This window comes from Protopterus annectens, chromosome 9.part0 (assembly GCF_019279795.1).
Source record: "Protopterus annectens isolate FY-2018-M chromosome 9.part0, PAN1.0, whole genome shotgun sequence".
Classification (NCBI taxonomy): domain Eukaryota; kingdom Metazoa; phylum Chordata; order Ceratodontiformes; family Protopteridae; genus Protopterus; species Protopterus annectens.
Window position 1 is genome coordinate 32,001,363 of NC_056743.1, and position 14,131 is coordinate 32,015,493.

The following is a 14,131-nucleotide window of genomic DNA, read 5'->3' on the forward strand; positions in this document are numbered from 1 at the left end:
AGCTACCGGAGTTCACAAACAACGCAAGGACAAAGACAGGCCTCCGAGGTCCAAATCTGACGATATCACACAAGCGGAGCCAGCTTCAGGTTCGGCCGTCATCAGTGAGTTGCTTTTGCAGCCCCTGTCGTCGGCCATTTCGGAACTGATGGCCGAAACGGACTCCCATGAGGAGCCAACTAGGCCTTTGAATATTTCTATTGCAGGACCTTCGGACAATGCTCCTTCGGATGGGTCCGGAGCCGCTGTGCAGGTACCGGCTTCCGAAGGGGTTTTCAGGCCTACTCAGCTTCTAATAAAGGCAAAGCCAAAGACAAAGGCAAAGACTCCTTCCAAATCAAAGACTGCAACGCAGGCCTCTTCTGAACTGGCTCCCAAGTCACAGAAACAGTTACTTAAGATGGCGGAGGATTTACTTACTATGATCAGGGGTTCACATCCCCCTCCAGATAAAAGGCCAAGGCAGGAAGTTTATTATGATTCCTCTGATCAGGCTTCTGTTTCTTCAGTTTCCTCTTCTGACCAGGAATATTCTTTCCCTCCTTATGAGAACTCTGATGCTGAGGAATCCATTCCTTCAGCTTCTCCCCCTGAGGATTTCTCTTTTGGGGAAACTTGGCATGAAATGAGGGAACATTTCCACTGGGAAGGACAGGAGTATTCGGAATCTAAGAAAAGACTAAGGGATTTTCTTCTTCTTCCCCAACATAGACCCCTGGCTATTCCTCCTATTTTGGATATTGTGGATGATGCTTTTTCAGAGGCTAACCTAACCCCTGACTCTTTTCCCCCTGCTCCTGTTAAGCCTGATAGATATTACAGGGTTCCTGATTCCCACCAGTTTTTATACAAGAACCCTACTGCTGACCCTGAAACCATTTCTCAGGGTCCTAAGGGTGTTAAGGCCACTTCTGCTAAAAACCCCATTCCCACTGAGAAGGATTCTAGATCTTTAGAAAGATGGGGCAAAAAAGTGTACACTTCTGCTACTTTATCTATTAGGGCTTTAAACTGTCAGTTTCATATGCTGAAATACCAGCAATTTCTCTTGTCTGTTTTAAAACAAAAGCTTACTTCCATTTCTGCCTGTGCAGATGATAAGGAATTGCATGACTTATTGCATGCCACTGAACAAGTTGGGAAGCATGGTTTACACTGTGGATTTGATGCCTTGGAGGCTTCTTGTAGGGCTGCTGCCTCTGGCACAGTAATTAGAAGGCATGCATGGTTGAAGGAACAAAATTTGCCAGAACAAATAAAAGCTAAATTATTGGATGCTCCTGTTCAGCATAATGTTTTGTTTGGATCAAAAGCTGAAGAGGTGATTAAAAAGATGGAGGACAAGGCGAAATCCATGCAAACAGTTAAAGATTTCTTACAAGTACAGCCACCCAGATTTAGCAGGAATTGGCCTTCAAAAAAATTGGTCCTTTCCCAATTCAGACAGGCCTCAGAGGGGTAGATACAGATGCTCCCGAGGAAGGCCTCAAACACAAGCCTCTTATAGACCAAGACAGTGGACTGCTTCCACCCTTAGTGGAGGAGAGGACAGGTCGCAATCTCATAGGAAACAGACTCAATGACTCCCTCTGTTGGGCTGCAGGAACTTCTTGCCTGGAAGCCCCTCTCGGAGGAAAACTTTCTCTTTTTCATCGAAATTGGACTCATATAACCCAAGACAAGTGGGTTCTGGATGTGGTTTCAAGAGGTTACAAATTCCATTTTTATACCCTACCAAGGCCAAGCGGATGGCCAGACCTTCCAAAACATCAATTGACAGAGGCCTTAAACCAGGTGGAAGCTCTTTTGGCTATGAAAGCCATAGAACTAGTACCACTTTCAGAGATAGGACAAGGTTTTTACACAAGGCTCTTTCTAGTCCCCAGGAAGCAAAATTCATGGAGACCCATTCTGGATCTGTCAGTCTTGAACACCTTTCTAGAGATTCCAAAATTCAAGATGCTTACTCTACAGCAGCTACTTCCAATGCTGTCCAAAAATGCATGGATGGTAACTTTGGATTTAAAGGAGGCATATTTACACATTCCCATCAGGCAGGAATGCAGAAAATATCTCAGGTTCAAGGCCGGATCGAGGCACTTTCAATTCTCTGCGCTGCCGTTTGGATTGTCTACTGCGCCCAGGGTCTTCACCAAATGCCTGGCTCCAGTAGTAGCTTACTGCAGACTCAAGGGAATTCAAATTTACCCTTATCTGGATGACTGTCTTATTCAGACAGACAGCAAGGAGGTCTTACTCCAGCATCTACGGTTGGTTCAGGATCTCCTCAAGTTCCTGGGATTCACTGTAAACATAAAAAAGTCAAATTTGACCCCCCTCACAACAGATAATTTTTCTGGGCGCTTCTTTAAACACAACAACCCAGATGGCATTTCTGAAAAACAGTTTCAGCTGGCTTCAACTTTCAAAACCTTGGCAACTTTAACTCAGCTGTCTGCAAGGTGATTCCTGCAGGCTTTGGGTTACATGGCCTCCTGCATCCTTCTCGTACCATATGCAAGACTACACATGAGGAAAATACAGTGGTACCTAAAAAGTGTATGGTCTCAGCATTGCCACAGTTTAGACATACTGATCTCCGTCCTGCCTTGTCTTCAAAAGGAATTCCTTTGGTGGTCCAAGGCATGTACTCTAAACAAAGGGAAACCCTTCCGGACGCCTCGGATTATGCACGGGGAGCTCATTTTCAGGGCAACTGTCTGCAGGGCCTTTGGACAAAGGATCAGAAGCACCTGCATATCAATTTAAAGGAAATGTTAGCCATTCAGAAAGCTCTAATGGCCTTCAGGAATCTTCTACAACCAGGACAACTACTGATACGGACAGACAACACCACAGTTATGTGGTACATAAACAAGCAAGGGGGATCTCATTCCTACCCCCTTTTCAGACTAGCCATGGATTTATGGAACACAGCTCTAGCTTGCAATCTGGACCTTCAAGCTCAGTTTCTACCAGGGAAGCTAAACTTCCTGGCAGACAGTCTGAGCAGAAACCTTTCGGATCCACACGAGTGGATGCTGGACACCGAAATATTCAGGATGATAACAGCGGTCTGGGGATGTCCTCACATAGACCTCTTTGCATCCCATCTCAATCATCAACTACAGAATTTTTGCACCAGGACTTTCCACGAACAAGCTTGGAAAGTGGATGCACTGTCATTCAGTTGGAGAAACCTCTCGGGATATGTCTTTCTGCCTCTTCCTCTTCTTCCACGGGTTTTATTAAAGATCAAACAGGACAAGCCCAAGATGATAATCTTGCTGGCCCCAAATTGGCCTCGACAGTTTTGGTACCCTACTCTGAAAAACCTATGTCTGGAGCCCCCTTGGGTCCTACCTCAGACTACGAACCTTCTGTCCCAACATCAGGGTCAGGTTCTACACTCCCATGTCAGAACTCTCAGCCTGGCAGCCTGGTTAATCCAGGATCTTTGATTCCTTCTCTCCTACCCAAGCAGGTTATGGGTGTCATTTTAGAAGCCAGACATCCTAGCACTAGAAAATCTTATGCAGGAAAATGGAAAAGATTTTGTTCCTGGATGCAGGCTCAGGATTCTGATCCTCTTCTTCCTAACATTCCTTTGATTTTACTTTACCTGACAGATCTCTTACATAAGGGTCTCTCTTTTTCTTCCATTAAGATACATGCCTCTGCTATTTCCACTCATTATAATACAGACCCTCCAATCTTTTCCCACCAGCTCATGAGACAGTTTCTCAGAGGAGCTAAGAACTTAAGAACTACTAGATCTCCTCCCATTCCTGCTTGGGATCTCAACTATGTTTTGGAAAAGCTCACCTTACCTCCTTTTGAGCCTGCTGCCTCTTCTGACATTAAGTTTTTATCTTGGAAAATGGCCATCCTGTTAGCCCTGACCTCTGCCAGGAGAGTTTCAGAGTTGCAAGCTCTTATGGCTGTGGAACCTTATATTATTTTTCATCAGGACAGAGTGTCTTTGAGGACTAATCCTACATTCATGCCTAAGGTGGTTTCCAAAGTGGCTTTAAATCAAACTATCCACTTGCCAACTTTTTTCCCCACTCCTCAAAATAAAGGGGAAAGGATCTTACATTCCTTGGATGTACACAGACAACTACGTTTTTACCTGGACAGAACCAAGGACATCAGAAAATCAGAGCAATTGTTTGTTTCTTATGCTTCAAGTTCCCAAGGTAAAGCCATTTCAAAACAGACCATTTCTAAATGGATTGCTCATGGAATCAGATTTTGTTATTCACACCATGGAAAGCAAATCCCAGGGAGTATACGGACTCATTCCACCAGAGCTGCTGCCACTTCTGCTGCCTTCCTCAGGGGAGTTCCTACCACAGACATTTTGGAAGCTGCAACTTGGAGTTCAGTGCATACTTTTTCAAAGCACTACAATCTACCTCTCTACTCTAAGTCTAGGGCAGGCTTTGCTTCTGCAGTCTTGCAGGGCCTTTTAGCCACCCTTCTACTTTATGACCACCTCCCTTTCATTCTGCTTTGGGATTCTACCCTACAGTCATGACTGCAACAGTGAAACACGATGAACATAGTACAGTTGTGTACACTTACCATAAATGTAGATGTTCGAGTGTCTTCACTGTTGCAGTCTGGGTTTCCCTCCCTCCTGTCCCCTCTTATTTTTACTTTTGTGTGGTTCCTTTTTTCACCAATCTTCTGAGGTGTATTTGCAAAGGATATGGGACCTTTCTCATTTTGGGACTCCTGACATTTGGGGCAAGAAAAACTGGAGAACATGGCGTTGGCTGTCAGCTTTGTACTCCTGGCGCTCTGACATCAGGGAGCATGGTTGAATAGCCGACGCCGGAACCAGACTTTGGGATTCTGGCCGACCGAGGACTGCCTGCCGGCAGGGGAGAACCCTACAGTCTTGACTGCAACAGTGAAGACACTCGAACATCTACATTTATGGTGAGTGTACACAACATCACATGTGCAGGTCAGTGTGCCGTTATATTGATACATGTTCCATTGATGGTGGTATATTACACGTGAAGCTCAGTGCACTGTTATATTGATGCATGTTGCATCAACAGCTACACATCATGTGTGAAGCTCAATGTTATGTTCTTTTGATCACATTTCATCAATGGCAGCCAATTGGGCTCATTTCTGGGGTTTATATATATATATATATATATATATATATATATATATATTCACTTTATAATCTCGAACTACTGAAACGTCGAATTTCAGTATATCAAGACTATAAAGTTGAATCCACAAAATACCGAAAGCCCAAAACCGTCCACACATACACCACAATACCCAGACTACAAAAAAAAAAAACAAAAAAAAAAACACACAAACATAAAAACGCACATGTACAAACCTACACTACAAATAAGCTGGGGGGCTGTGCCCCCCACATCCCCGCTACTTATATATTCTAACTCCGAGAGCGCACCAAACAGTAAAAGACAGCAAACTCACAACCATTCTACAGTCCCTCACACACACATATCACATATATACAAATACCACCACATTCGACAGTTAAACACTCATACTTTTACCTGCTTACTCTAACCCACACATACAACTTCCAGACACACTCACATACACTCAAACACTTACCCAAAAACCCTTATAAAGTAGTCACTTACCTTAAATTCCACCTAAATCTACACACGAAACCAGACACCAACAACACAGTACACTCCACGTCGTGTACCTTTAAACCACAACCGCGAATTCGACATATCCGGATTCACAGTTATGCACTTTCGCTATTTTGAAGATTCGACTTTATGGTCTTGATATACTGAAATTCGATGTTTCAGTATTTCGAGATTATAAAGTGAATGTATATATATATATATATATATATATATATATATATATACATATATCCCAGAAATGAGCCCAATTGGCTGCCAGAGAAAATGCAGTAGCACACCAATAAATGTAAGAAGTGAAACAAGCTCTGCATATTCACCATGTAAAGAGAGTAAAATCTTAATGTAATGGCACAAAATAAAAAATAAAATCGATAAGAAACGTTAGAGTTTCTGTTAAAACAACAATAAGCACTTTTGGGTATTACAACCCTTTTTCAGATCTGCTACCATAAAACATCACTGCCTATTTAAATAAAGTTTGCACCAATAATCTTTAAGAAAACAACATGCCAAATTCTTCAAAAAATAAACCAACATTAATAATGATACCACATAGCCAGTCAGTAGTTAAGTTCCTTTATCAAATAATTCACAAAAGAATGATCATTTATTACAGAATATACCTTCCACTCATAAAGGCCTTAAGAAATTGGTTACCTTGTATCAGAGGCACAAAGGGATCCTTTTTTTCACTTCAAAAGTACATGGACAAGGAAAGTTGTAGACACATTATATACTGCTTAAAGGTGAGCTGACAGTGGTGCCGAGGATAGTGGACTATGCACACGTTGGTTTACAAATTCTATTGAACATGTCAGAGAAATAGAGAAGTGCAGGTTTTGTAAAACAGAACTGGAAACAGACACACATCTTGTTACTTTGAGTGATACACAAATGCAAACGGCCTGTATACTGAAAGGCATAATAATGTGGCAAGACTGTTGCATTGGGGATTTTGCAAACATTACAATACTGATGTAGCTGAGAAACACTGGAAACATTAGCCACAAATCATTATAAAGAATGATGGAGTTTATATCGCATGGGATCACCCATTACTAACATTTCAAAAAATAGATGCATTAAACCAGGTATAGTAGTTCATGAAAAGAAGACAAAAGAAGCATCGATCATTGAAATTGCTACACCCAGTGACTACAGTGTCTTATGTACAGGGAGAGACAAAGTCATAAATACTTGGATTTGCAGACAGAAACAAGGCATTGTGGAAGAAGGATACCCAGACATTTCCAATAGTAGTGTGAGAAATGGGTCTCAAAAAAAGAGATTAGTCTTATTTAGATATGTTACCAATGCATATAACTCTGCATGAATTTTAGGAGGAGTCATTATAGGGCACATTGTGGCTGCTGCAAAGAGCACTTTTGGCAAACATCCAAGATTGAAACAATACTAATTTCATGAGCTTTAATCATATTTTTACTTAGGAATGTGGTCCATTCCTGTCATGGTATTAGAAACCAAATGATTTGGAGAAATTAAAGGGAGAAACTAGCAAGTATTTTGTTTTCAGATAAAGGGTGCTAGATGAGTGAGTGTAACTGTGTTTTTGAGGATGTAGTTCAGTCAGAAACAAGAGTATTAATTGGGATCAGTTTTAGCCAAACAAGCTCAGAGGAGCAGGAAAGGTGTTGCTGTTAGGTAAATACAGTCTACAGTTTATCTGCATGGCTGAGAAGTCAAGCTAAGTGGGGCTTATCTGCTGTAAACATTAATGTTTTATTGTGTTAAAATATTACAAGAAGTGCTAAAAATACTGTAAGAAACAGTTTGCTTTCAGAGTTAAATAGTACATTAAAGTATATTAAATATGCTAGTGAAACTGTTCATTTTGTAATGTTTTAATTGTGAAGTCAAACCTGAAACCGTTATTTTCATTTTTTGCTCTTTTCCACGCTTGCATGCTGACCATTTGTACCCTGTAGGCCAGTTGGCCCATTTATTTCCACTTCACTGGGATCAAGAATCAGTCTGGAAAGGCTGTCATCGTGGGTTTTCTTGTTTTTACCTGTAATTCCACTCTGCATGCCCATTATCATCCCTCTGGAATCATCATTCCATGGGCATCACCAAGGATGTGTCACCCCCCTCTGCAAGTGATATAACTCCTCAAGACAGCCTTGCCCTACCCGCAGGAGCCAGCACTCCTGTATGGTCTCGTCTCCTCTAGGGACTATACCATGGCACTGACTATGCACTCTAGGTGAGTACCTCACTCTCTCATCCTAAACAGAGGTGAGCTGATAGTGCTGCGTCACCCCTCCCTTCCCCCTGTCAACTCCAGCAGGTGCTTGAGCTGCTAATCAGACTCAGGCCACCTGGGCTATATTTAGGCCCTTATCCTTCTCTTGCAATGGACCTGATAAAATTGTTCATTTTGTAATATTTTTTTCAGTATAATATCAGATGTAACATTTGAGAGGGAAATGTATTTTGGGAAATAGAGCATTTCATCTAATTGCGTTCTCATCTCTTTCTCTTTCAATTTTAGATCTGCTGGCAGTGAAAGAATACCACGCACTTCTTAAGCTTCTCTCTCCAGATTTTCCACTGGACCTCACCCAGAAGGCAGCCAGGTAAAGTCTGATGCTATGCAGCACAGCTCTACCAATAAGGTTGACATGGGAATCACAGGAGTATGTTTGTAAAGTCTTTTTTAAATTATGGTGATTATAAGAAAGTGTTGGAACTGAAAACATTGAATGAATCATATGCGGTACGTAGCCAGAGATTTACTTGTACACTAATGAAATCTCTCTCTGTTGAAGTGGTTGTCTTAATCACGCACACAAACTAGCTGACACATCCTAAGAGATTTATAAGTATTTATCCCCTTACTTACACACTGATGAATTCTCCCTCCTTTTAAGTGATTGTTCAGTGTTTCTTATCAGCACTGCACTGGTTGTATTTAGTTTGCTTATCAGTACTGCATTGTTTTCTATTTGGGTAACAGTTCTGCACTAGTTTACTGCACTGGTTGTATTTATTTTGCTTATCAGTACTGCAATGTTTTCTATTTGTGTAACAGTTCTGCACTAGTTTACTGCACTGGTTGTATTTATTTTGCTTATCAGTACTGCATTGTTTTCTATTTGTGTAACAGTTCTGCACTAGTTTACTGCACTGTTTTTATTTATTTATTTGTTTGACTAAATTATTTACTTTTCTGTGCTTCCATTTGTATAATTGCTGATCTGTGGTTGAATTTTTGTTTTCTCCTACCCGCCCACCCCATTGCAGTTGTGCTCTTATAGTTGTTTTTGCTGTTGCCTGTCCCTACTGTAAATTTGATAAGGGACACTCGTCTCATTCCCATCTCATTAGCTTATTGTACCTAATCCTAACACAGAGATCATTTGGGAAGGTCAAACCCCTTAGTTTCTTAACCTTGAATTTTCTTCTGTTCCTCCGCTTTCCCTTTCCACTTTAGTAAAAAAAAAACCTCTCCATCTCCACAGCCCTCTACCTACATACCATGCATAGTTAACACACCTGTGTCTCACAACCACTAAGGCTTAACCATAAACCCAACATATTAGTCATGTTGACTCCATTGTGAAACAGACAGATGTGCCTCTCACCAGGCTGGATAAGTCATGGTTAGTTGTCTGTCAGGGGTCAGAATCTGCCATATCACACCCACTCATGTCTCTCAACAACAGATACTGTTATGACTCTGTCATACTCCATGTTGGTGTGAATGACTTGAGACGTACCTCCCTGGACTATATGAAGAGAGGTATGATTGAACTCACTGAACACTCTGTGTCCCAGGCAGGTGTGTCCCTAGCCTTAAACAGCATTCTACTGTCACCCAGAATGATGCCTGAATACAAATAGAAAATGGTTGACTTTAACAATTGGCTTAGTTTCTTATGTCATTCCAGGGGAATCCAGTACTTGACAGCCTGGGAAGATATGATCGACAGACCATGATGCTTTGCCAGAGGTGGCCTGCATCTGTCTCACCTGGGCTTCAGGATTTTGGCAAAGGCTCTTGCCTCCCCTGTAGTGCTTTTTTAGGAAAAGTGATGAGATTGAAACTACCAACCTAGAAATTTCAACAAAACACAATTTAAAGGTCATGCTGCTAAACGCTAGGAGTCTAAACATGAAACTGCACTCATTGCAAGCATTCCTAACACAAAATGCTGACATCTGTGGGTCTCAGAAACCTGGTTCACAGCTGCAGAGAGCACCCCAGCCTTACCTGGTTACTCATTCTGTCACACCTTCAGACCCCAAACTGTGGGTAGTAAAGGCAAAGGAGGTGGAGTTTCAATATATATTAAAAACATGCACACCTCCAGGTTCGTCAAACAGTACGACACACAGGAGACACTCCAGGTGCAGTTAACTAATGACAAGAACCCTATACAAATCATAGCTAGCTACCGGCCCCTCAAATCTGGTCCAAGATACCCAAACTGCGTAGACTTCTTCGTATCTATCAAGATTCAACCCTTTACCCTTATCCTGGGTGACTTTAACTACTCATACATAGATTGGAAGAACTACTCTTGCCATAACACAAATGTCTAGAGATTGCTCTATTTTTTTCAATGCAAATGCTTTGGAACCGCTAGTCGATACCCCACAAGAGGTGATAATATCTTGGACTTGGTATTAACTGACATGAATAACCACTGCAGCATCCCTGCAGTATCGAAAAGTAGACAGCACAAACACCCACCAGGGCAGAGACCGATAAAAAACTGTTAACACCACAAAGTCCAGTGGCTTACCGACGAAGTTGACTCACAGCAGTTCAAACAGCAGGTTTTAAAACAGCAACTTTTAATGAACCAGGCAAACAACAAAAAGACTAAGCATTGAAGAATGCTTTCGCCAAACACATAGGCATCATCAGAGTCTTGGTTTACAAAGGAACACCATTGTGTGCACTGTTATAAATATCCCCCTACACATTCCTATAGGATACAGCAAACCCCTCCCACCCTTCAAGTTAAAAATACAGGTCAACAAGTGTTTCTTGATTTAAAAATCATCCATACATCAAATTTCATAATAATATATACATATTAAAACCTCCATTTTATTCCACGCTTTGACCAATTTATAAATACTTAAAACCACATCACGTCACTAATAATATTCTAAACATTAAATACATCAAAAAACATTTTTATTTACTAGTAACTTAATATATTTTTATACATAGTGAATATAAGAAATATATATATCATTTATAAATATGTATATACACAATATGTTGTAGGTAGTAATTTGAATAAATAAATTGACTTCATCAATTTATCAATTGGTTAAAAACAGGTACCTATAACTGTTGAGATCTAAGCCTTAAAATTGGTTTGATGGAGATGTAGTCGTTAAGCCCTGGCGGCCTACAGGCATTTAACCTGATCTGCCACTCAGTTTCAAGGGCACCAACCATGTTGTCAACATCACCCCCATCACCTGAATCAATCACACGACCAATGATGAAAAATAGAAACTTTTTAAAACAGTTACATTTTGTAGTGTGTATGTAAAGTGCGTTGTGCAGATCCCTCTTCTTAATGGACCTAAGATGTTCCGAAATTCGGTCCCGCAGCCTCCTAATGGTTTTACCCACATAATAGGAATTACAAGAAGAACAACATGCAAGATATACTATATTTTTAGTGCAACAATTGCACTGTCCCGGACATTTGATGGAATATTTGTATCCATCTACACACACATATGAACCTTCATAAATAAACCTACACATCCTACAGAAACCACATTTCTTCATATTTGACCTATAGTTTCTTGATCCACTTTTTTCAAGAATGTCCTTCATGTTCTCACCTCTACTAAAGACCACATTTGGACTATTCCCTAGTACCTTTTTGACCTCCTCACTTAAGGAAAAGTTCCAGACTTCCTTCACCATCCTTATAATAGCTGGTGACATCTCACTAAATTTCACCACCAACCGTAAATTACTATTCTGTTCTTCTCCACTACTCTCTACCATTTCCCTAATGTTTAGTCCACCTTTAAGAATTGGGGCATATTTGTCGTTTCTCCTCCTGTTTATGTCCCTTTTGACACTTAATAATAGTTTTAAAGGGTACCCCCTATCAATAAACATCCCGATTAGTTTAAACATTTCTTCTCTATATTCATCATCTTGACTAACTAATCTGGACGTCCTAACCATTTGGGCTTTAATTAATCCTTTCCGCTGATGAAATGGGTGGTGACTATTGAAATGCAATAGGGAATTGGAGTAGTTCTCTTTTCTATAGATGTTACTCTTAAAACCCCCTTCACCCTTACAAATCAATAAGTCCAAGTACGAAATACTCTCTTTCTTCCATGTAAAAGTGAAGTTCAAAAAGTTAGTAGTTTTGCCATAACACAAATGTCTAGAGATTGCTCTATTTTTTTCAATGCAAATGCTTTGGAACCGCTAGTCGATACCCCACAAGAGGTGATAATATCTTGGACTTGGTATTAACTGACATGAATAACCACTGCAGCATCCCTGCAGTATCATCCTCCCTTGTAAGATTCAACCATAAAGCTAAAGCAGTCACATTTGAAGTTACCATCTCCCCCGACACCTCTCTAGCTAGGGTCAATCAAAAAAATGTCTCCAAAGCTGATTAACGCCACCTGAGGGATGATATAAACAGCTTCAGAGCCCCCTCCCCATCTCTAGGAACTGGCACCAGTATCCAAAACTATACCAAATTACTATACGAACATGTATATAGATGCATGGAATCAGGAATACCTGACAAGACTAAATCATCCTCCGAAAGGAAGAGTAAACCTGTCTGGTGAACATCTGCAATAAATAAACTCTATAACAAAAGAAATAAATTGCTGACCAGGACCAAGAAGGAGCAGGTGCCCAATTAGAAGCAATCTCTCCTTACGTAAACAAGCAAATAAGAGCACTAGTGAAATCCTCCAAAGCAAACTTTGAGTCCAGATTGGCCACATCTTCTTAAGATGATCATAAGGCCTTCTTCACAAGTCTATATTATATTGCCGAAAGCCGACAATAAAAGCTGAATCTGATATTGTCGACATGACAATAGCGAATGTTCCGAATATTGAACGTGTAAACGGAAATCTCCGTAAGGGGAGATTTCCATTTACTTCAATGTAGTGCGGTCTTGGAGTTGGTATATTTAAGTAGAGGGGGGTGCAGGGAGGTTTGCCTCCCTGCCTACACCCTTTCGGTTTTTTTAAAGTTTTTTTTAGGAACATTCGATGTTTTATTAGTTTGATCATTAAAGGTCGACCTTTATTGATTCAAACTATTAAACATTCGATGTTATAATATAGACCCCTTCTTCTTATCTCAAAGGTAGTAACCAGATCTGTTCAGAATTGATGGTCAAGGACACCACATATACAAATGCCATAGATATAGCAAACTTGCTGGCTGACAAATTCAGCAAAAATTTCACCCCTGTGTCCCCTCATCAGTAAATCAGGACATTCCCAGTACCTGCCCCCTTCCCCTTATATCTAGGGATCAGGTCATCACTGCTGTCTCAACGGCAAAAAATACAGCCTCCATGGGACCTGATAACATCCCAGGCTGCATCCTACATGAACTCAGGCAAGAATTTGCAGCACCATTAGGCACCCTGTTCAACCAAAGCCTGAGTACCAGTTTTGTCCCAGTTGAGTGGAGGACAGGCACTGTCATCCCTTTACACATGGGTGGAGCATCCACTGATCTGGGAAATTATAGACCCATCAGCCTAACTAGCCTGATCTGCAAGGCTATGGAATGGATTATCATGGGCCTCATTAACAAGGACATTGGCAACCTCCAAGCACTTGATCCAACACAGTTTGGCTTCATCAAGGGAAGGTCGTGTCTGTTAAATTTGGTCAACTTTTTTGAGACAGTCACCAAAGCCATGGATGAGGGGAAGACAGTGCACACCGCCTACCTTGACCTGGCCAAAGCCTTCGACAGTATTCCCCACTCGGGCATGATACATAAACTCTCTCAACTAGGTAGCAATCCGTATGTTACCAGATGGGTAAGCCAGCTGGCTCACTGATAGAACCCACCTAGTCAGAATAGGGGAAGCCGCATCAAGCAGTTGACCCATATCGAGTGGTGTACACCAGGGTTTGGTCTTAGCGCCTCTGTTATTTGGGATATACTTTTCTGAGGTACAGGCCAAAATCAGTGGTCTATGGCTGACCAAGTTTGCAGATGACTGCAAGTTGGGAGCTGTCATCAATTCTCTTAGTGACGTGGACATCCTCCAAGAGAGTCTCTCCCAAACATATGATTGGTGTCAGAAACATGGCTTCAAGCTGAATACAAAAAATGCATCATCATCCCCATTGTAGAGAGAGATGTCCCCACAAATTATCACATTAATAACAATGTTCTAAGCATGCAGTCAGTCATGAGAGGTTTGGGCACCCAGATTGATAGCAGCCCGACTTTTGACCAC

The 14,131-nt window shown here is 41.2% G+C and overlaps 1 protein-coding gene across 1 annotated transcript in view; it reads left to right on the forward strand.

Moving 5' to 3' along the window:
* CCHR9.PART0H11orf49 (chromosome chr9.part0 C11orf49 homolog) overlaps window positions 1-14,131 on the forward strand; it is a 2,558,117-nt gene that overhangs the window by 1,386,116 nt on the left and 1,157,870 nt on the right. The window contains exon 3 of the mRNA XM_044082535.1: window positions 8,173-8,257. Within this exon, the coding sequence (XP_043938470.1) occupies window positions 8,173-8,257 (85 nt within the window). The remainder of the gene's footprint in view (window positions 1-8,172; window positions 8,258-14,131) is intronic.